Here is a 21,245-nt window from a genome sequence, read left to right on the forward strand (position 1 = left end):
CACCAGAAGCAAAAACGTACAACAAGAGGTCGTCCAATTGACCGATCAGGGATTTTGACGGTCTCTGAGGGTCGTGAAATCGCTGCAGCAGCGTTGACAGCCCAGGAAGCTCTACAACTTCCTAATCCGGAAGTGGCTTCGGGGGCACGCAGGCGCGCACCGCGGACCTGTTCTAATTGTAAACAAATCGGGCATATTCGCACGTACTGTCCGAACAATTTGACATAGAAATTATATAGTAATTCTGATTATTTATTCCATTTTTGTCGATATAATAATTTTTTGTGGGGCGGGTGGCCGAGATGGCTTATGTGGCCGACGGGGGTTATAAAATACGTTAGGTAAATGTCAAGTTCTATCAGTCTATATAAGATCTTTTTCGGAAAAACCCAAATCCCTGGCCTTCCCAAAACCTCTTTTGCGTGACTTCACCGTCAGATGCCGCCTCGTCTCTAAGATAGTTTCTCTGAGCTATCTATCCACATTGAATGGGAAATGGGTTACGTACTCAAAGCGCTGAAGCCTCTCTTTAACGGCATCAAGATCGTCGCCTTTGCTAGACACTCGAAGGAAGATTGTCACCGGAATTTCTTCTTCATGACTATCCGGGACAAAACACACCAGCGTCAAGACGCCGCCCACAGACTCTATATCCCGACTCAGGAATCCCTCTTTCTCTAACAAACGGTTGAGGTTCTCCTGGCCACGCGCGGTATACTCAACTACTATGAACCAATTCTCTGAGGAGACCGTCTCAGGCGTACCCTCTTTGCTCAGGAAGCCCGTTCCGGCAGGCACATAGGTAGGCACGCCTCCTTTGGGGCGGCTCAAAAGCCCAGTGTTAGCTACTACTTGTCGCATATTTTTATACGGCGCGCTGCTGCGATGCGTAACGGAAAGAGCTTCTGGGGTGTTGTAGCTGGAAGACTAAGCTTAGCACACGATGAGAAGAAGAACTTGAAAGGACTTACACTTCAAGACCTTGTACCACAGCCGGGACATCTGTATGACCGTCCGCTGGACGAGCCCAGCAGTATGCAAGGCATTCCGGCTCATTTTCCTGAGTCTCACTCGCGACGTCGCGAACTAGCGAGAGATACTGCATGCACTAGAGTGAGCCTAGACCCGCGAAAAAGACATCTGGAACGAAAAAGCCAACCTTGTCGCGATCCGCGACAGACGCCAGTGGTATGTGGGCACTGATCACAACTGTCATATTTTCTTTCCGAGCAGAAGCTGCTCGTGTTGGATTAGTCCGGGTATTCAGAATGCCTTTAACTGACTCGAGAAGTATAATATAGGATGTCCCGTGGATCCGGGGAACAACAACAACCCCGGAAACAGCGGATTGCGGGGAAGTACCAGCATCAATCGATGATAGTTATCATTTTAATTACAGCAGTTCTACCAGTGTTGACATGTATGTATGTAACTCTCGCCAATTCTTCACCCAGGCAGACATTGATAAAACTTGACAGTTTTTTTGTTCCCTCCAAACATGTCTACCCTTGACCACGACTTTATACAGCAGCTAGCAGCCCTGGGAACACCATATCCGCGTCTCAAATGGTATATCGGAGCCATAGTGGCGCTAAGCGCATTGAACTATCCTGAAGAAATCGGGCCTTTGTATACATGTCTCCTCGACAAATACATTGCCCCGGATGACCATTATGAGCAGACGCGCAAGATCAAAGAGGCTTTGGTCAAGGCTTGCGGGCTGCATGGTGCGGCCAAGGTAATTTTTTTTTTTTAAAAAAAAAAAATGTTTAGTTCTTGACTGATTCTGATAGACCGGCAATGCAATGCGAGCTCTATATGCCGTAACACCGGCTCACCTAATTGACAAGACATGTTATCGGTATGTTATTGCTCCTATAGTCAAAAAAATCCCAATTTTTTGACTAAATGATCAGCGAAAACGACGTCGACGACACAGCGGCATATGCACGCGGAGACGAGTTTCTGAAAAGCCTTTATCCCGATGTGCCAGATTTGAATACGGAAGATGACTTTGTTCGCAAAACATCGCCGGATTACTTTCACGTTGTATCCCGTACGTTCTCTCTCACAGGTGTCAAAAAAAGGTGTTAAATGTTTCAATTCTGTAGGCCTGTTTTACCCGCGCATCTTCTCCTTCAATCAGATCTTGGACAAGCTCGAGTCAAGCCAGGCAATCGTTTCGAGCCTCATCGGGATCGACTGCACGGGCCAGGCACGCAACCATATGAGAGGAATGATGTGGAATGGCGCCACGCGGGACGAGGTGACTATGGTGCGAGATGTCGTTGTGCGTATTGCAGAGCGGCTTGGGGTGCAGTTCAAGGCTGGTCCGATTGCTGTTCCGGAGATTCCAATCTTTCAATAAAGGATTCAGGGTTGCGGTGGAGAGATCTCTCAGTTTCGATTTGTATATACAAGTCCTATCTAGCTTTCATGCATTATGGAAAACCCTCGGGGCTTCTTGGGTACGTCGAGCTACTACACTCTCACCCAGACATGCCGATGCACTGGTGCACTCTGTAGCTCTGTCATAATTCTCTCCGACCACGGCGTAAAGACTGCCTTCTTCCAAGCCTCGCCACCAAGCTCATTACGCTCCGCCCACTCATGTATAGCCAGATAAGGGGTTGCATATTCAACAACATCTTTCTCCGGCTTCGAGGAAGAAGAGGTAGACAAAAGTTGGAGTCTGGTTCCAGCCTGCCAGCCGCGTACAGTGGCCAGTGCCGGCATGTGTTCCTGCGCGTACCAGCGATCCAGCTCTGCGGCGTCTGTTGTCGGGATCGTGATGCCTACAGTGACAACAGTGTGTGCAGAGAGGGGCTCTGCCAGCCGGGTCTCGGCGATGGAGCTGTAGATGTGCCAGTGGAAAGCAGACAGATGATGGTTTCCCGAGTGCAAGTATAGTAGCTGGGTCTCTATCTGCGAGTCTGTCGGAGGTGATGTTGATTCTGTGAGGCGGTATACATTGACATGGCGGTACTTGTTTGTCTCGGTATCCGGGTCATCAACTGCGTCTAAATACATATGAGGCGTGAGTTCCAGTAGCATGGAAAAGATTTCCCGGCGCCATTGTGAGAAATCGCTTGTCCGGGTTTTGCGAGGTTGAAGGAAAAGCAGGAGGTAGTAGTTGGACATATTTCCACGGATGCTATATGCTGAGACTTAAAGTTCATGTCAACTGGTCCTTCAATGTTCTCTGGGTGAAAACATTAGATATGTAGTCAATTAATACTAGTCTAGGCGGGGAAAGCCGGAGAACTTGAGCACTCCGGGGGACCAGCTTCCCTGGTTTCTCAGGAACCTATAAAGAAAAAGGCAAATCAACAAGCCAGTCCGAATGCCAATATCTATTATCTTCATACTTCCTGACTAAAATCACGAAATGGGACTTCGCGTACTTATTGTCGGTGGCGGATTAGCAGGGCTGGCGACAGCGCTCGTCTTGCGTAGGTCTGCTCATCAAGTGCAGGTAAGTTGCCTTAAAATAAAGAGAAGATCCTAATGCTGATCAGAATAGGTATTCGAAGCGTCTCAGCTCGAGTTCTCAGACACAGTCGGGCCGCTAGTTCACATCGGGCCCAAGTCAAACGAGCTCCTCCAGCAGTGGCAGTTTGATGCCGCAGTGGCACGGGGAGTTCTAGTCAAAGAGGTGGGTTTTTTCATGCCTGTTTTTGTAGTTGTTGTTGTTGTTACAATCTAACAGGGATTTTAGGCCCCGGAATTCAATTTTGATGGGACATTACAAACAAAGAACGAGTCTCAACCTGTAAGGGGCGCAACTTGACCTCTCTGTTTATTGTTGTCAAGCTGACAGACATTCTTCGAAGCCCGGATGGGTGTACTATGAGCGCAGCAGACTTCACCAGGCCTTGCTAGACTCGTGTAGAGCCCTCGAAGAAGCGGGCCAGCCGGTAAAGATATCCCTTGGAACAAGAGTCACAGCGGTCGACCCAGAAACTGCGTCAATCACACTCAATGACGGCCAACTCATTCAAGGGGACGTTGTTATAGGCGCGGATGGGTTCCATGTAAGTTTTATCTGGATTATACCGTGCAAAAGTAGCAAACTGAATGCTTTAGTCCACTGCCCGGCAGAATATAGCATCCAAGAGTCCTCCTGGGTCTAGCGGTCCTCCGACAGTGGCAGTTAATTTCAAGGTAGATGTCACTCAGTTTGGCCACAACTCTGTGGTCCAGAGATTCCAGAGCGAGCCTCAGAGGTACGAGAAATGGATTGGCGCCGGTCTAGAGCTCAAGGTTTCTGCCGTAGAGCCGGAAAGCCTACTTCTGTTTGACTGTAATGTCCAGTCTGCACCTCCCACCTCGGACCTGATAAAGGACACAATCCTCAAGACGTTCGAGTCTGCTTATCCCGACTTCACGCAGCTCCTCGCCGCCATCGAGCCAAGAGATATTTACTCTTGGACCCAGCCAACACTTCCGCGTGTACAGAGATGGACTTTTGGGCGTCTCGCCCTCGTCGGAGATGCAGCCCACCCGTTTCTTCCCCGTAATCAAGCCCCACCATAGGAATAAAGAATTTACTGAAGCTGACGCTATGTGATTTGCAGACGAGCTGCCAGGAACTTCGCAGACACTCAACGACGCAGCGACCCTTGGAACGCAGCTCCCGTCCAGTATCGGGGTGGACGAGGTGCCGGTGCGCCTCGCGGCTTGGGAGACGCCTCGTCAAGATCGAGTGAAGACTATCCAGCGGGGTGAACGGCCTTGGCTGGGTTAACTTGGACGGTTGAGAATGTCATACATCGAGCCCAGAATCAGAGAAGCAGCTTGAGGATGGATGGCCCGGGGAGAAACAAATTGAATATAACCCCGCTCCCCGGAAGCGCACTGGTGTATACATATATATAGTTGTTAATTGACCATCAATCCAAGCCTCACTCAACAAAACAAAAATATTACAAGTTCGTAACTGCTCCTGAACAATATTAAACCATGTCCCCAGGCCTCACTCAGCCCATCCCAGCCTTTGACGACCTGCCTCTGCGCCCTGGTGACCCGCATCACTCTGCCTGGGGCCTCTGGCAGAAACCAGCACTAGGCGCATTGAACTATCTCACCGACGAGACAGTGCTGAGAGCGGTACAGGAGGAGGTACGATGTGGAGAGCGAGTGGCTCTAAAGTAACTAGTCCCTTGCCTCAGGCGTGTAAGCTGGCATTGTGCTGACCACACAATCGTAGTCTTCCCCTAGACGCCGTCAAGCCGGCGCTGCTTGGCCGTGTTGATTTTGAGCGGAAAATGATCAACAAAGCTCCGCGAGTGATCAATGACGATGTAGTATGTATTTTGTCTCTCACTTTCACTCTCTTCTCTGCATGTCACTCACGTTTCATAGATCACGTTCAACACGCAAACGAGCTCTCAGTTCGACTCGTTCCGCCATTTTGCGTATCAGGCAGAAGGCCAGTTCTACAACGGGTGACACAACCTTTTTTTTCTTTGTGCCAATACCTTCGTATCTAACCAATCTCCGTAGGGTCACGCAGGATGACATTCACGGAACGCGCGAGAGCACGGTCAACGGGATCGACGGCTGGGCCGACAAGGCGATTGCAGGGCGAGGCATCCTGGTCGATTACGCCTCGTGGGTAGCGACGCAGAGACAAATAGGTTCGTACGACGCCATGGCCACACATGCCATCAGCGTAGACGGCATCAAGACGATCCTAGCTGCGAGCAACACGCAGCCGCGGGCAGGCGACATTCTGTTTGTGCGCACGGGGTATGTGGGCGCGTACTTGGGGCTGGATGATGCTGGTAAGCAGGATCTGCAGACTGCAAAGCACAGCTGGCCGGGCATTGAGCAGGGCGAGGATATGGCGCGCTGGCTCTGGGAGCAGCAGTTTGCGGCGATTGTGGCAGATAATCCGTCGCTGGAATGCATTCGTATGCTTCTTCTTCTTCTTCCTTTCTCTCTTCTCTTTCCGTGACTAATAGCTTCTCAGCACCCGTGGACGAGGAATGGCTGCTGCACCCTATCCTGCTGGCAGGCTGGGGCACTCCGATAGGTGAGCTGTGGGATCTCGAGGCGCTGGCCGAGGTGTGCAGGAGGAGGAATCGCGGCTCGTTCTTCGTCACGAGCGTGCCGCTCAACTACACGGGGGCCGTGGCCTCGCCGCCGAACGCGATGGCTATTTTCTAGTAGTGTCATTGTGTATATAAATTCTTGATACATTGAATGGTAGATCTTTCTTTTTTCTGAGTATCATTAGGAACAAGAGTAAATCACGCCGGCGGTAGGAAAGAACCAAACAAAACAGCCTGAATGCCTGCATACAACGCTATCGCCTTCACACTAACCCCAAACGCGCGAGTGTCTCCCAGCGCTGCCAAAAACCAGTACCACACAGGGTAACCCGAGCAGATGCGGTTGATGATCTGCACGTGCAGATTCGTCAGCGCCAGGATGGCCAGAATCCCCTGTGGGATTGCGAGGCGCATGACAATCGACTGCCTGACTGCAATATGATCGGGAGCAAAGTATGAAGACTGGCCCAGTTGGCCGCGGACTGCAACGAGGGCCGAGTAGAACATGATGGCGAGGATGGGTGCAGCGAGGAGGAAGAGCGGCAGATTGGGGACGGTCCAGTAGGCTAGGAATCCATTGTTCCTGTCATTGTCAGATCACTTGCAAAAATAACTAACTGGTGTATTGCCAAACATACCAATATGTGGCCTGGACCCAGCTGTAGATGCTGGGCAGCAGCCGTTCACACCACGGGCGTGCCGAGTCGGGATCCGAGCAGTATACCTTGAATGCAACGTACTGAGGAACTATCATGCCAAGCGCAACAATACTGCCACCCAGGACAACAAATGCCGTGCGTCTGATCACACCGAATGAAAGTCCCCGAGCCAACACCTCATTTACTCCCATGATAGCATCATACGCAAACAAAGTGCCGCTGAGAATGCCATTGCTGCGAACGAAAGTGGCTCCTGCAAACAAAGAGCCTGCAAGGACGAAGCTTAGGTCTCGCCGAGTCCAGCTTTCGGTCTGCTCGGCGAGAATGGCCAACGAATACACGTACAGGCCCGCCATGTTCAAAAGGGAAAACACGGGCTCGCCGTATGGAGCGGACAAAAATGCGCCTGCAGGTGAGATAACGTGGAGGGCAGCGGAGACAAAACACAGAGCCCGTTCCCGAGCTGTCTCGCTGCCTAGGGCTATCTTGGTGAGGCCGTAGAGGACCAGGACAGACAGGAAATGGGTTACGTGCGAGAGGATCACCCCAGTGATGGCAATTTCTGTAGGATGGATACTGCCACCAATAAATGCTACACACAATAATATATCAGCAGATGTAGCAAAACCCCGTAAAAGGGACATGCATGCATACCAGACGTAAAGACCTTCAGCACACGGCCATAGGAAAACGCCCACTCCTGCTCAAAGAGATAGCCACGCTCGGCAGCGCGCACAAAGTAGATGGCATCCCATCGCACAAACTTCAAGATGCGGGCCGACTCGTCCGCGTCAGTCAACAGGGTGGTCGACGTGTCGTAGCCTGGGCCGGGGCAGTTGGCAACGACGAGGAACAGCAGGGCTTTCCAGACCACAAAGAGCGCGGCCAGGGACCTGATCGGGTGCTTGACATAGGCCGACTGAACGGCCGTGGCACAGTCCATGCCGGGCTGTGCTTTAGATGCTTTGATCCAGATGTTCTCGAGATCTGAGGTCGCGATGATCGTCAAAGTCGAAAGGGAGCAGCAAGCAGGAGCCGCGGCGGAGAGCGCAGGCGGGTCGGCGCGCTCGGCCGGCGGCCCACTCGCTGTCACACACATCCACGCAATAATAATACGACGCGCATTAATGCTTACTACGCTCTACTTGGTTTATGTAGAAATCGGCAAGATTATTCTATCGAACAATAAATGCAATTCTCCTATGTAGTCTGGTATCGTTCATCATGAGCGCTGTTCTGCTGCACCTGTAATTCGTCTATTTCGTATGGAGTGTGCCGGCATCAAGCAGTCTTGAAAGCCGTCAGACGCGCTTTGGTCGCCTCGTGGGACTCGTCTTCGGCGTTGAGCGTGCGCAGCAGGCCCGTGGCCACGTCGTAGACGACGCCGTGCACCTGGAGGCCGCGGTTTTCGATGGCGTCGATCACCACGCCGAGCTGTTTCAGCTTCTGCACGCCGTCAATCACGTTCAGCTCGGCCAGCTTGGAGATGGCCTCGTCCGGCTCGAGCGACTGCAGGGATTTGAGGTTTTGCTGGCGCAGGTTGCGCAGAGGCAGCAGCCAGGTGTCGAGGATGCCCAGCTTGGAGTTTCCGAGGGCGGCATTGACGCCTCCGCACTTGGTGTGGCCGCTGACGACAATGTGTTTGACCTTGAGGTAGTTGACGGCGAACTCGACCACGCAGGCCGAGCTGAGGTCGGCCTGGTGCACGATGTTGGCGATGTTGCGGTGCACAAAGACGTCGCCCGGGTGCAAGCCCAGGATGGTCGTCTCAGGACAGCGCGAGTCGGAGCAGCCGATCCAGAGGATCTCGGGCTGCTGGCCTGTGGCCAGGCTGGGGAACTGCGCTGGGTAATTGGACGCCCATTCCTTGTTTTTCAGCAGGCCGGTGGCGAGTCTGTCTGCTGCGGTGCGGTTAGAAGACGAGCTGCACGGCTGGGCGGTGCTGGAGGAGAAGGGCGCGCGCGATGCAGGAGGGAGGGACACTCGTCCCAAAACAGCAAGAGGAACAGAGGGCAGAATCCTGTTGGGCATGGTTCGTGGGATACAGACAGAGGAGACAGAAAAAAGAGTGAAGTGGCGGTAGGTGAGGAAGAAGAAGAAGAAGAAAGTTCGGCAGAGCGCGCCAAGAGATGCTCAGCGAGAAGGGACAGGCGGTGGCCTGGACGTACCTGCCATGGTGCTTGCTGTGACAATGCTGGGACGATATGCTGGTTACTTGTGGGTGAATTGATTCAGACGAGGGCGATTGATATGACTTTGATATGTTCTCTGTTTGTTGAGGCCGCGGAGGATGGGATCGATAGCGAAGTAAGGTGGTTGCCCCTCCGGTCACCGCCAGCTGCAAAAACGGCTCGGCGGAGCAAAACGGCTCACCGGAGATCGGCGCATCACTTACTTCTGCTTTTAGCTAATCGGCATCTGCTTGCACCATATTGGATAATACAATAATTAATATTACTTGTCGCTGGTTGGCCGTTACTCAAGTCGGAATATCAATAATGGAGATGCAAATATCGTTGCTACAGGAGATTTTTCCCAACACCGCCCGCTATGTCTAACGCCAACAAACTAGATAACAGACGCATCCGCTAATGTACAGATGCCAAAACACCGGGTATAAACGTAATTGGAATATATAGAAAGAAAAACAGAGACAGCTTTCAAAAAGGGCCGGGCCAATACATCAGCTGCCCTTGTTTTTCCCAAACATCGCACTGAGCCGGCGCCACGACTTGCCCTTGGACGCCTGGTTGTTCTCGGCGGCTATCTCGCTCTCGGCGTCAGCCTCGTGTTTCTGCAGATTCGTCCATTTCTGGTCATGGTTTTCTGCGCTCAGACTCTGTCGATACCGGGACTTGGCCGCCCGGAGCGTGCCCTGCCGCAGAGGGCCAACCTCCGACTGCGTGCTCGAGCGGTTCTTCGTCGTGCGACTCGAAGCATCCGCGGCGGACAAGAATCGCTCGTTGGGTGGATTGCGCTCGGCGCCCGGAAAGGTCGAGGATTTGGACCGCAGCGACGGTTGCGATGCCTCGGTCGGGCAAAGGGCGTCACTCGAGTTCTTGGCCCATCCTTCCATGAACGCAATCCAGATTCCGCTGGTCACAATGAGCACGCGCAGTTCCTCGTCCAGGTCGATCAGTTCTCGCGGCGATTGTGGCGGCGACGACGACGTCTCGTCGCTGGAAGACACGGCGGCCGGGTACGCATACTGCTCAAAGACGTCGATTCCGTTGCGGGTCAGGGATGCGATGACCGGGTGGCGCCGTGAATTGGGGTCAATGACACTGAAAGTGAAGCGCTTAAGGCCGTCGACACTGCTGTTGTTGCCGCTGCCGGACGCTTTGCGAATGCCCTTGTCGCGCGCAACCCACCGCGCTTTTCGCTGCTTCTGCTGCAAATCAGCGCTGCAGACCAACTCGTATGAGCCATTGGGCAGCGGCACGCCCGTCCACGAGGTTCCCAGGCCCGAGACAATCTCGACAGAAGCACAACGCGACTGAGGGTCGTCCTTGATGAGAGGCTGGCGGATGGTAGCCACGATCTCGCGCTGATCCTGCGACGAGTCCTCGGACCAGTCGCTGCGGTCGTCGTCGACATGCTGCTCGTACATGTCGCTCGTCACGACGACGAGATCGCGCGGGCCCAGCCCGCGCAGGCTGGCAAACAGCTTGGGGAACTTGCACGCCAGGCGCGGCGCAATCGACGCGGGCAGCACGTCGTATTTGGGGAACGGGCGCGACATGGCGCTGCTCTCGTGCAGCTGGAGGAGTAGCTTGGGACGCAGCGTCAGGCGGCGATGGCGCTGGCTCGCTACGGGGTGTGCGAACTGGAAGAGCGTTTTGGGCCGGGCGGCGCGCGCGCGGGCGGTCGCTGGGCGGGGGACTGTTGTCGTGGGATTGGCATCGTCATTATCGTCATCATCATCATTATCTTCGTCGTCGTTGTTGTCGGCGGACAGGCTCGTGATGGTCTGATGCGAGGGCTTGGATGAGAGAGGTGGTGTAGGTGTGGGCGTGGAGTTCTTGGAAGCGAAGAGGTCGGGCAGCGACGGCAGCGGCATTATTAGTCTCCGCGGCTTCGTCGTCGTCGTCTTCTCTTCCTCTGCATGCGCCGCCGCTGCGTCGGCTGTGAAGCCCAGGTTGAATAGCATCAAGACGAACACTCAAATGTCTCAGAAGAGAGTCGAGATCATGTGCCCGGCTGGGCCACAAGCAGGCGTCTCAGGCACCGCGATACATGAACACGAACCAATATCCTGCGCACGTTTTGTTAGTTCTGCGCCTTTTGTGTGGTATGACATGCATTCAAGCAATCCGAATAAACAGTAAACAGCAGAGGCAAGGTTGAACGAGGGGCTGGAGTCCAGCTTCTTATTTGAGCGCATGCATGCCTGTACGTAATCCGTGCTACAGCTGACCTGTACGCGTATACTTACTTGAGTATAGACACGGAGTCAATCAGGTTCTGGCCGTCTCCGCTTATGTCTCTAACAGCTGCTAGGGCCCCAACAACAGCAAAGCCAAGAGTCCGATTCTTCAGATCAGAGAAAAAACGCCTGCTTTGATTTTAGTTCCTGAGACATCCTCGTTCGTTATATACATTGGTAGGAGCCTGGGCGCTTGGCATCGAAATCCAACGGACACGGGGAGGTACGAGAAGAACGCCTTGTTTCGGCCGTTACTGAACGGTAACTTTTTCTTCATCTACTACGTACGTACGAAGTAAGTGGAGCTGAAAAAAAAAAAAAAAAGATTTGGGTCGGATCCACTGCCTATTTTTTGCTGCTGAACTATCATTCAACTATGGCTCACTAACTGCGACGTACTACGGAGTAGTTAACTGCTACGTGCTGCGTACTATTATAATATTATTATTACTTGTGTCTGCTCGCAACGACTACCAAAAGCAGCACGATCCTGACTCTCTCAACACGTAGCAAGTACCAAGTACTGTTCTGTGACTTCAATGTTCTGTCAGCGGCGCACAATCACGCTGTCAAGGGTTAGTTTCATGCCCGGGTTACTAAGTTATTGGTCATGGGCTTGTGACTGGTCACTAGGAAAACTATTCCAGAGAATCCAGAATTCCACTTGTATCCTTTTTTCTCTTCATTATTTTTAAGTTTATGCTCTCCCTCCTCGACCTTCCGGCCTCCGACTCTCCGTAGTCATCCGGCGATCCGCACTAATTCTGACCGACCAAGTAAATTTTATTGTCATCATAGCCTGTGACCTGTTTCCCGAACAGTAGGTGTGTAGTAGCCAAAGGCCAGAAAAAATTAAAAAATTGTCGATCTGCCCAGAACTTTATGCATCCTTTCATGCAGCTACAACTAGCACAGTTGCAGCGACCTTGCACTGCAGTTGTCATGTGATGATATGCCGGAAAGGGAACGCCTTGTTTCCGCCCGGATCGAGAGGGGAAGAATGCGATTCCGGCTGGCTGATAGTTATTTTGTATTATTATGTATATTGCCGCCAGTAATAAGTCGGCATATTAACTAATTTCTGTCGATCACGGTAATCATATGTATTGGCATTACCGTAATTTATCCTCAGCCCGGACCGGCATTCTCTCTCTCCTCTGACAGCGGACTTCGGGCTTCGGTCGTCGCGGCTCGGGGTGGATATATTTGAATGTGTTTATGGAGAAGAATACTTGAATAACTAAATAACTGGAATAATCAAGTAATCATATTAATCACTCATGGACAGATAGATTGACGGAGCCAAAGTATAATACCCAGCCTTGGTGAAAAAATTTGATAATGCACAGTCATCTAGAACCTGCCTGTCTATAAGAGCCCCTTTGGGTAAAAGTGCCGTATTCGTATTATCGTACGTACAATCAATTCGGATGCCTGCCCTAGACCATGATTCAAGATTAATCAATCCTGTGAAGCACAGGCAACAGCATATTATTAACATTAATATTATCTCAATTCTTAGCTGTTTGGTTTATCCATAACCCTGGATGGGGTCAGTACCCAGTCGTATTCGACGTATTCGTATCCGTAACTCCCTTTGGACGATTTCTGCACACCACTAGAGCACTACCACAATGTATAATACTCTGTACATATTATTAGTTAACATCATTGGTTAATATGTAAAAAAAAAAAAATATCCTACTTCTTTTTTAAGAGTTGGTTTGTCCAAGTATAAAATACTTCCAACTTGGCCGACGTCATCGATTCTATTTTAACACCAACAGCCAAGCAACCAACCAACCAACCAACCCAACACCGCTGAGCCAGCCTTACTTAGCTCAAAAACAAAACGTTAAAAAATACTTTCTTCTACGTGTAAAAACAGCAAAAAAAGAACTCCGATACGGGGAATCGAACCCCGATCTGCCGAGATAAAGGTCATCATATATGAAAACCGGCGATGCTGACCGTTACACCATATCGGATAGTGCTTAGACCCCAAAATAATGCTATAGTAGCCAGACCGTCACGCAGAACACAGCGAAGCGATTGCAGTTACTATTCAAAATTTAAAAAAAAATGAAGCTTTGGTCGCTCATAAGAAACATCTAGTCACAAAAAACATTGCCTTTTGGGATTAATCCCCAAGAAGCTTGGGATTCCAAACTACGTTATACGTCCCCCTAGTGTTTATGCACCACTAAACTTGTAATAGATAGTTATTTCATATCTTCACCTAACGATCGTACTGAAAAGCATGTCTAGATTACATCGCTCAGAGAAATTTCAAATTCAGCATTTCACATGGTTTCCACCCCAGAAAATCATCGACCCGATCCTTGAAATAGTCAACCCGCTAGCTATTCTTCGCGTCGCAGCGATACCTCTCGAATACCTCCCACTGCGGATCATCATCTTCGGCGGCTGCCACCATGATGCAGTGCGCAGACGTCGAACATCCAATCCGACTCAGAAAGTTCCTTCCAATCAATGACCATGTACCCCAGTAGCCATCACCAGTCTCTTCTGTAGAGATACTAGCATTCTCAGCCGAAAACACCACCGTCGATGTGGCCAAAATCTCGTATGTATCGGTATCCTCAGTTGGAAAACCAGCTGCGGTTGACCCTTGTGTCAGCACACCGATATCACCGACCGTAGCTGAGTATTGAAACAGCATGTTATCCCCAGTCGAAGAACCCGCCCTATTCGACTCTTCAAACACTGTGACATTCCCAGTCAAATGGCTTGCAGTGGCTGAATCTTGTATTACCATATCGATATCCCCAGTCGCAAGACATACTGCGGCCAATTCTTGCATCATCACGTCAATCGGAAGGCATATAGCTGACTTTTTTATTGACACATCTGGTTCTTCATTCGTCAATGCATCCATCCAAAGAGCTCGATAGACATGCCAACCATGGAGCAGTTGAGCATCCCGAACTGTCTCCATGACCATCGTTTGTATGCTGCTTCCCTGTCTTCTCATATCGCTAGCCACCCCACGCAGTGTCGACCAAGTGTTTGCAGGTGTTGCAATCGCCTCGGGCGGGCCACCAGTAGCCGTAAACACCGCAACCATCGCGAAGAACACAAACACTAAAAACTGGTGGAAAAAGTCTCGCGAAATGGATGTCGTGGTGCGTCGCGGCCTACCAGCTTGGGAAGAGGGCATCGTCGGTTTTATGAACTCTATCTCGTCGGTGGGCTGCAAAGGTTCACCTGAGATTTGTTGCTGGCTGCTCTGGGTATTCAGTGTGGAATCCTCAGGCTCACTTTCAATAGAAGTATGTGGCTCGACATTTGAAGCATTTGAAGATACTGTAGTACAGTCTCTATCCTCACGCCGGCGGAAGGCTATGGCTCTCAAGTATTGAGGACTAAACTGGTATTCAAGATGGCCGTTTGCTGCCTGTTTGTCGCTCAGATCAGGGGTACTAAATTCACACTCCCAAGGCATTTCAAGAACAAAGAGACCCTGCACTTCTGGACAAGCCATTCCGATTTGTGACAGGTCAAGTTCCAGCCAGTTATTCTGACCCTCACGCACGTATTTCAGAAAATGTAGATCAACTCTGTATATTTTTGCCTCGACGCTGCCGGGAAAATCCAGAAACATCTGCCCGTCTTGATGGACGATGCCGGGATCCCTTGGTGGTGGCGCGACAATCACTTCCGAGGAAAAACTTAGTGGATCTCTTTCTTCTTCTGCTTTGAGACGGTCCATAATCTCCTTTGTTGACGCCCACGGGATTAAATCCTGAGAGGACGGGGTCGGGCTGGGCGGCAAGTCCAAAAACGAATCGTCAAAATACTGCTCGATGGATTGGTTCATATCGATCCATCGGTCTAAATTCTGCTCGCCAAGAGAGATTTCGCTTGCTTCATCGACACACAAGGCATCTAATGGACTCTCGGCCTCCACTGTATCGAAAGCTGTCTCTTGAGCTGTCTCTTCGGTTGCATCCTCCTGTTTGGGCTCACTGCTAGTGCTCGTCTGATCATCCAATGTTTCTTTGGTATCGTGCGAAGAAAGCCAATCTTGAAAGAAAGAGTCTGGTTTTTCTTGAATACCGTATTCATCTTGATATCCTCTCGACGATGCGAACAGCTTTCTCGGCGGAGAAGGAGGGATATAATCCACTTGATGGGCCAAAATCGACTTGGAATCGGTCACATCCACCGCAGGCACTTCTTGACCTAGACTGCGAATCCGCCATACCATCGAGTGGCTGAGACCCGTATTCTTGACTCTGTTGAGAAGAAGAAGGCGAGAATTTGGTTTGGTTTCCACCTAGCAAGGTTGGTAAACTATGTACGTGAAGTCCCACTGAGAAATATAGCACTCACCTCCACGGTCACGCAAACATTGGCAGCACGGTTGATATCACCATCCCAGCTCGCGCGAATTCGAAGGCTCGATGGTTGTAGAGGCTCCATGGATGCAATCGAGTAACACTCTGGCTTGCGTCTAATATCTGGATTATCGACGGTATGAACGACACACAGATTGACAGATCGATATCAAGAGGTGGAGGAGAGGGGAAGACTGATCACGACAACAACGGAGGGAAGGTGCAGCCACCCATTTTCAAAAAACAAAAAAAATTAACATGCTTCACTCTCAACAGCTTGACGCCCCGCCCCGTGGCTGGTCAACAACAATAGCAATCAATTGAACAAACCTGCGCCCTACAACTCAACACTCAACGGACGGGGCGCCCCGTCTATTGTTTCCAAATACGCCTATTCACTCTCGCAGAAGCCCTAAGAAATAAATGAATTCTGTTCGACAGAAAAAAATGAATACAAAATAATCGAAATCCCTGTTAGCCAGTCTTGAAAGGCACCCCCCTCTTTCTCCGATCGATAGCACGATAGCAATAGCAATGTCAATATGTACATGTGAATAACAATAACTCCTCTGGTTTTCTGGTCATCTTTCAAAAGCAGTATAGCCGCCCATTTTGTTTCCCGTAGTTCCTGTGGCGCCATGTATGAAAAAAGCACAATGTAACCAATCCCTCCTTGCCGTAACACCTCTGCCCACAGTCTATCGAGAGAGATAAAAAAAAGCGAAAGCATATGGGTACAGGATAGGGTGATCGTGACCAATAAAAATACCGTAGAACTTGAAAAGAGATAAAGAAGAAAGAAAGAAAAAAAAACCAAAGATTCATTCCCGTGTCGTCTACGAAGAATGCATTACCGCCGGATGTCGTGAGATGAGCCAGAAAGATCGAACGCCGTTGTACTAGACCCAGGACGATCCATGTCCACTGTGTTGAGGGTATGCGAGTTAAGTATAGGAGGGACAAGTTGATCAGGTGAGGTGTAAAATCGGTCTGAAACGTTGTCGCCTGCTATTTGGTTAGGAGAATGGTGGTTTCGGTGGATAGGAGGTAACACTGTCGGACTGGTTTCGAACTGTGAGCGCTGATAGACATCTGGCATCGCCGAAGCCGTAGAAACTGACCCCTGGAGAGGAATCATAAGTCTTAGCGACCCGGATTCAGACTTGCAGGTGCAGCTCTTCGCATCCTTGAAAAGGGGAGTAATGAATCATACAGTGGTTTGCTGATTCACAGACTGGCCTGTGACTAGAGGTTGTAAATTTGCCTGCGGGTTTCGTTGAGAATCCGGAAGCTGGGGCATTTGCTGAGAAGGAAGGCCATACGAAAGCTGTGCGTTGGTATAAGGCGGATACCGCTGCGGGTTTATGTAGCCAGCCGCACTTGGGGATCTCATTGCCAGCATGGGATCCTCCGATGTTCCGTATGAAGAGCCCGCAGTCGCCATGGCTTGTGGCTGCCGAATTCCATATTCTGGCATCGCAGTCTGCCCTGTAGAATAACCAAATCCCATTGGATTCTGATAAGCTCCCGTCTGGGGGGGATATATGGACTGCTGATAGCCATGCGTGAAGCGGGCGTCGGGTTCGTAAACTGCTCTCGAATCCATATCCACCGAGGTACGAGCCCTTTTGGAAGGCTGCACCGGAGTATAATAACCTGGTTGGGGGTAGCCAGCAAACGCACTGGGAACCATCTGTGGCATAGTCGTGCGTTCAGGAGAACGTGGCAAGCTTGGGGCATACTCTTCAGGTCGAGCTCCTCCTCGTTTCCTAGAGTTGGGTGTCAAAAGATTACACGCCCGTACAGGTAGAATAGAGGGCTTTCACACTCACATCACATTCCGAGCCTCTTTTCGAATTCTCAATTTCACCCCTTGATCAGCAAATGACCGTGAGAGATGCGTGGACTCATGCATCCCAGGAAAACTCTTCGGAAGCATCACTTGGAAAAAATTAGATAACAATGATTAAGTACCACACTTTAGAAATAGGTACTTACCTGAGAAAGGGTCGGAAAGAATTGACTTGAGAGCGACAACATTGTCCCTAAGCAAATCCCTGTTAGATACCTGCATAGTGATTCATATGGTACGGCCCTTTGTATACTTTTGCATTTCAAATAAGGTAAATTGTAGCCGATAAGTACCTTCGACCTTGATGGACAAGTCCCCAAACACGAAGAATCCCCCATCTATTTGAGCAAAAGAAAAGTTCGTGTCAGACGACGAAACTCGGTTCCCGCGGGTTTTTCGGGAAAATAAACTCACCGGTATTGTCTGTATCCTTCAAGCGATGTAGAGAAGATACGAGGGTGCCCGCCATGGCCGTAGACGGCTGGTTGTAGTGAACTGGATGATCTTCGGTGGCATGGTATAAACTGCAACACATGAAATAGTAGGGACTTTGGAGATAATGTCTATCCTTGTCAGCTTATCCAACGGCATCTTGCTGATATTCCAGAGCAGCTTACTGGGCAAGATAAGTGTTCTCTTCGCGAACTTTGAGCTGAATGATAGGCGGTGGGTCAACGGGCTTGCGCTCTGCGAACGAAGATGGTCAGCAATCATCCTACAGAGATGGATGAAGATGAAGGCATACCTTTTTCCTTGCCCCCGGCGACCCGCGCCTGCTTCGGTTGTTGGCGAACAGTCAACTCGAAGTCGGAGCTAGTGTTGGAGAGCATTGTCAGTCAGCAGCTCGTCTCAAGAGATATTTGGCAACCTAGAAATGAAGACAATAACGGATTCAAGGATGAGGCGCTGAAACATGGAAGAAGGTAGTGGACAAACCTCGGGGAATCCGAGCGAGGAACGGAGCTGTCCGCAAACGTCGAAGTACTCATCAAGGCGGGCAACCGAGTGGTGCGGTAATCGAATTTAGGGAAGGAACAAGGCAGCCCGACCAGCAGACTCTGGAACTATCGCGGGTAACTCAGACCAAGAGCTGCTGCCTATAGCTATGACGGTAAGAATGATAATGATGGGATGGGTAGCTTTTGTCAGTCCCTGGGCGCACTGCCAGAGAATTGATGGTTGGAGAGAGTGAATAGGCACACTTCGCGGTCCAGCTGCAGTAGCGGTGTAGACAAGACGACGGCGGCTCAAGCGTACCGAATTAGTGCAGAGAGTGACAGTGAGGAAGAATATATCGGCCAGCCTTTTTACCATGGGTGGGGGTTCGGTGGGAATAAATCGATCTGTGGTATGGCTCTGACAGCCCTAAAAGCGGAGAGAGACGAAAACGGCGGCGGAGCAGCGAGAAGTCCGTCGTGTCGTCAGGACTGTGCGCGCAAGCGGCAAGCACACCCTCTGCCTGCTACGACTTCCTTTCGCCTGTCCCCTCAGTTGCAGCGCACACTGGACTGACGACCAGATTCCCCTCTTGCGACCAATGGACGGTACGGGACCAAAAGGGTATGCCGGCGAACACGGAAGACGACGACTCGACCAGTTAAAAAAGAGTGGGCTCTAGTGGCCCAACGGCGAGAGATGGAGTAGAGCCGAGATGAGAGGAGTAGGAGGTGTCGACAAAATAATAATTTTTGGCCGGATCTGTAGGAAAAAAGGGTCTGGGTCTGGTGGTTTGCCGTCTTATTATCCGCACAAGAGGCCCTTTGCCCACCCCGCGCCTCTCTTTGCAGTCCAAGGTGGAGCAATAGTCGCAGGCAGCGCGACCAATGCAGGTCGACCGTTGCTGCTGCTTACACTTTCCCAGGGCGCGAACCACGGCTCCTTTCCACACCAGCAGTCATGCGGCGGTGGACCGGATCCACGGGCGAGGGCGCCGGTCGACGGATGCCTTGGAAAGTAAAACCCTTCCTTGGGCTCTCTCGGAACTTGGCTGCAGAGGAAGCAGTATCGGTTTGATGATTGTGGCAGAGGCTGGAGAGAGAGAGAACGCTCGATCAATAATCTACAATAAGTCGTGCTCCCAGCCAGTGGCGCCCCATCCGCAACCCCTCAAATTCGGCTCGAGCCCCTCGGTCAATGACGGCGAGTGGCCTGGCCTGATAGCAGTGTGACGGTGGAGTGGGACCACGACTACGTCGTCGAGGCGTAGACGCAAAGGCAAATCGGTGCAGTCTGCTGCGACTGGCCCGCTAGCAGTCGGCTATCGTAGGCAAGCCCCCGTCGCGTCTATGGGAGCAGCTCGCTCGCCCAGTTCCACCAACGCAGGTCTAATAATCCGCCCAGCCAACCGCTGCTCGTGTTGCGACTCTGCGGAGACGGGGCCGGTTGCCGGAAATGCAAGATGTCTCGCTGCAGGCGCCAAACTCGCCCCTAGGCATGCAAGGGCAATCTTAAGATCAGCCTAAGGCACAAAGAAGTGGTGTGTGCGCTCCTAGCATTCCAGTCAGCAGGCGGTCCTCAGTAGCGCTAGTTGTAGTGCTAATTAGCAGTAGCAGTACCACGTAGCTGTATAAACGTATACTGCCCAGGAGGGAGCACAGCCGTGGCCGTAGATGCAGGCTCGCTCTGCTTCTTGCCAGCGTGATGGTCGACTGATGGACAGCAGTTTCCATCACAACAACAGTTGAACAAGAAGCAGGAGAAGAGGAAGAGAAGGAGGAGAAGGCAGAGAATGTGGTTCGACTTACCGGTGTTGGGGCAAAGCAGGAAGGAGCGTCCCTTCCTTCTCCTCATCGACCACCGCTGCGACCGCAACGGCAACTTCACCCTGACGCGACGGGCTTTTGGAGAAGAACTCGACTGCAGTGACAGCGAAGATGATGCTCGGATGCGATTCGCACGGTTTATTAATGCCGCTGACTTCGATTGTGGTTGAAACGGCTTCCCTGAGCTGGCAAGGAGACGCTCCTCGAGGTTGCGCGGACACCGTTGATTGGAATCTTCCCAAAGTAACGCGACGAGGACAACAAGAATGGTGCTTGATCGGTTGGAAACTCCAAACGAAATGTACCGAAAGTAAGGAGACGGGGGCCACGGTCAAGAAGAGAAGAACTGATCGCTAATTCCATGAAGCAGACAGCGGACAGCGGACAAGATTCACTTTACGACCCTTGCGGTAGCAAGATGTTGATTGACTCTACGCTCACTATCATACGTTACAGCACCACGGGAACCGTAATACTGGCGCTGCAATGATAAAGAAGCAAAATCAGAAGCAACCTTGGCCGGGGCGAATCGCTGAGTGATTCCGACAGATACCATCGAAAACGAAGACATTGCGACCCAACTCCATCGCCTTGATATATGAATGAATGTCGCGAGGGGGAACGGTTTTATGCAAGCATCAGGAAGTAGTAATAGAACGGATCACATTTCAACATCCGCGATGCAGGTCACACAGCCTCTGTTCTAAAAAGAGATGCGTCGCCTACCCGAAATCCGTGCGCTGTTGGTTCCACAACTTCACGGTCAGAAAGCTTTGATCGGTTTTTTCTTCTTATTTCCAGCGCTGTTCGGGGAACGATCCGATTGCAGCGCTGTCAACAGTGGAACAGAAATGCGGCTTTCGTGAGGGGAGGATAATTAATATGGCTTCTCCTGGGCCCGATGTCAATCCCTACAGGGCTTCTCGTCGTTGACATTGTTTCAGGAAATCATTGGCTCTCGGTCGTCGATCTAGCCTATGATCACGATGCCACAGCGAACCAAGCGAGACTATACCTTTTTTCGGCGACCTCTCCTACCTATCTCGCTGGATCTCGGTGGTTTGCATCCTCAATTCGGCCGGGGACGATGCACGTAACCGCTATCTGTGTTTGCGTACCGAATCACAAC

The 21,245-nt window shown here is 51.1% G+C and overlaps 10 protein-coding genes and 1 non-coding gene across 11 annotated transcripts; 3 read left to right on the plus strand and 8 right to left on the minus strand.

Annotated features, from left to right (window-relative positions):
* Positions 1 to 358: 358 nt before the first annotated feature.
* Positions 359 to 1,216, minus strand: TRUGW13939_02820 (uncharacterized protein; the record flags this gene model as incomplete). Its single annotated transcript, XM_035486008.1, has 4 exons — positions 359 to 452; positions 509 to 919; positions 972 to 1,108; positions 1,160 to 1,216. The coding sequence occupies 4 exons, from the start codon at positions 1,214 to 1,216 to the stop codon at positions 359 to 361; spliced, it is 699 nt and encodes a 232-aa protein (XP_035341901.1).
* A 282-nt stretch (positions 1,217 to 1,498) lies between these two features.
* On the plus strand, positions 1,499 to 2,368 carry TRUGW13939_02821 (uncharacterized protein; the record flags this gene model as incomplete). Its single annotated transcript, XM_035486009.1, has 4 exons — positions 1,499 to 1,738; positions 1,794 to 1,861; positions 1,917 to 2,056; positions 2,112 to 2,368. 4 exons carry the CDS (start codon positions 1,499 to 1,501, stop codon positions 2,366 to 2,368), a joined length of 705 nt encoding a protein of 234 aa, XP_035341902.1.
* Positions 2,369 to 2,481: 113 nt separating this feature from the next.
* On the minus strand, positions 2,482 to 3,141 carry TRUGW13939_02822 (uncharacterized protein; the record flags this gene model as incomplete). The annotated part of the gene is made up of 1 exon (XM_035486010.1): positions 2,482 to 3,141. One exon carries the CDS (start codon positions 3,139 to 3,141, stop codon positions 2,482 to 2,484), a length of 660 nt encoding a protein of 219 aa, XP_035341903.1.
* A 247-nt stretch (positions 3,142 to 3,388) lies between these two features.
* TRUGW13939_02823 (uncharacterized protein) lies at positions 3,389 to 4,747 on the plus strand (the record flags this gene model as incomplete). Its single annotated transcript, XM_035486011.1, has 6 exons — positions 3,389 to 3,475; positions 3,524 to 3,655; positions 3,719 to 3,772; positions 3,834 to 4,034; positions 4,087 to 4,516; positions 4,578 to 4,747. 6 exons carry the CDS (start codon positions 3,389 to 3,391, stop codon positions 4,745 to 4,747), a joined length of 1,074 nt encoding a protein of 357 aa, XP_035341904.1.
* Positions 4,748 to 4,962: 215 nt separating this feature from the next.
* On the plus strand, positions 4,963 to 6,171 carry TRUGW13939_02824 (uncharacterized protein; the record flags this gene model as incomplete). Its single annotated transcript, XM_035486012.1, has 5 exons — positions 4,963 to 5,150; positions 5,210 to 5,306; positions 5,365 to 5,447; positions 5,506 to 5,915; positions 5,975 to 6,171. 5 exons carry the CDS (start codon positions 4,963 to 4,965, stop codon positions 6,169 to 6,171), a joined length of 975 nt encoding a protein of 324 aa, XP_035341905.1.
* An 83-nt stretch (positions 6,172 to 6,254) lies between these two features.
* On the minus strand, positions 6,255 to 8,746 carry TRUGW13939_02825 (uncharacterized protein; the record flags this gene model as incomplete). Its single annotated transcript, XM_035486013.1, has 4 exons — positions 6,255 to 6,639; positions 6,695 to 7,307; positions 7,370 to 7,801; positions 8,023 to 8,746. 4 exons carry the CDS (start codon positions 8,744 to 8,746, stop codon positions 6,255 to 6,257), a joined length of 2,154 nt encoding a protein of 717 aa, XP_035341906.1.
* A 652-nt stretch (positions 8,747 to 9,398) lies between these two features.
* On the minus strand, positions 9,399 to 10,865 carry TRUGW13939_02826 (uncharacterized protein; the record flags this gene model as incomplete). The annotated part of the gene is made up of 1 exon (XM_035486014.1): positions 9,399 to 10,865. The coding sequence occupies one exon, from the start codon at positions 10,863 to 10,865 to the stop codon at positions 9,399 to 9,401; it is 1,467 nt and encodes a 488-aa protein (XP_035341907.1).
* A 2,175-nt stretch (positions 10,866 to 13,040) lies between these two features.
* TRUGW13939_02827 lies at positions 13,041 to 13,129 on the minus strand. Its single transcript has one exon. It is a non-coding gene; the product is annotated as a tRNA-Glu (tRNA).
* A 371-nt stretch (positions 13,130 to 13,500) lies between these two features.
* On the minus strand, positions 13,501 to 15,587 carry TRUGW13939_02828 (uncharacterized protein; the record flags this gene model as incomplete). The annotated part of the gene is made up of 2 exons (XM_035486015.1): positions 13,501 to 15,441; positions 15,498 to 15,587. The coding sequence occupies 2 exons, from the start codon at positions 15,585 to 15,587 to the stop codon at positions 13,501 to 13,503; spliced, it is 2,031 nt and encodes a 676-aa protein (XP_035341908.1).
* Positions 15,588 to 16,352: 765 nt separating this feature from the next.
* Positions 16,353 to 18,184, minus strand: TRUGW13939_02829 (uncharacterized protein; the record flags this gene model as incomplete). Its single annotated transcript, XM_035486016.1, has 8 exons — positions 16,353 to 16,625; positions 16,716 to 17,271; positions 17,335 to 17,443; positions 17,501 to 17,547; positions 17,608 to 17,692; positions 17,769 to 17,917; positions 17,972 to 18,041; positions 18,100 to 18,184. The coding sequence occupies 8 exons, from the start codon at positions 18,182 to 18,184 to the stop codon at positions 16,353 to 16,355; spliced, it is 1,374 nt and encodes a 457-aa protein (XP_035341909.1).
* Positions 18,185 to 19,094: 910 nt separating this feature from the next.
* On the minus strand, positions 19,095 to 20,672 carry TRUGW13939_02830 (uncharacterized protein; the record flags this gene model as incomplete). The annotated part of the gene is made up of 4 exons (XM_035486017.1): positions 19,095 to 19,341; positions 20,099 to 20,210; positions 20,272 to 20,510; positions 20,566 to 20,672. The coding sequence occupies 4 exons, from the start codon at positions 20,670 to 20,672 to the stop codon at positions 19,095 to 19,097; spliced, it is 705 nt and encodes a 234-aa protein (XP_035341910.1).
* Between the last annotated feature and the right edge of the window lie 573 nt (positions 20,673 to 21,245).

The sequence above is a fragment of the Talaromyces rugulosus genome, chromosome II, assembly GCF_013368755.1.
Source record: "Talaromyces rugulosus chromosome II, complete sequence".
Lineage (NCBI taxonomy): Eukaryota > Fungi > Ascomycota > Eurotiomycetes > Eurotiales > Trichocomaceae > Talaromyces > Talaromyces rugulosus.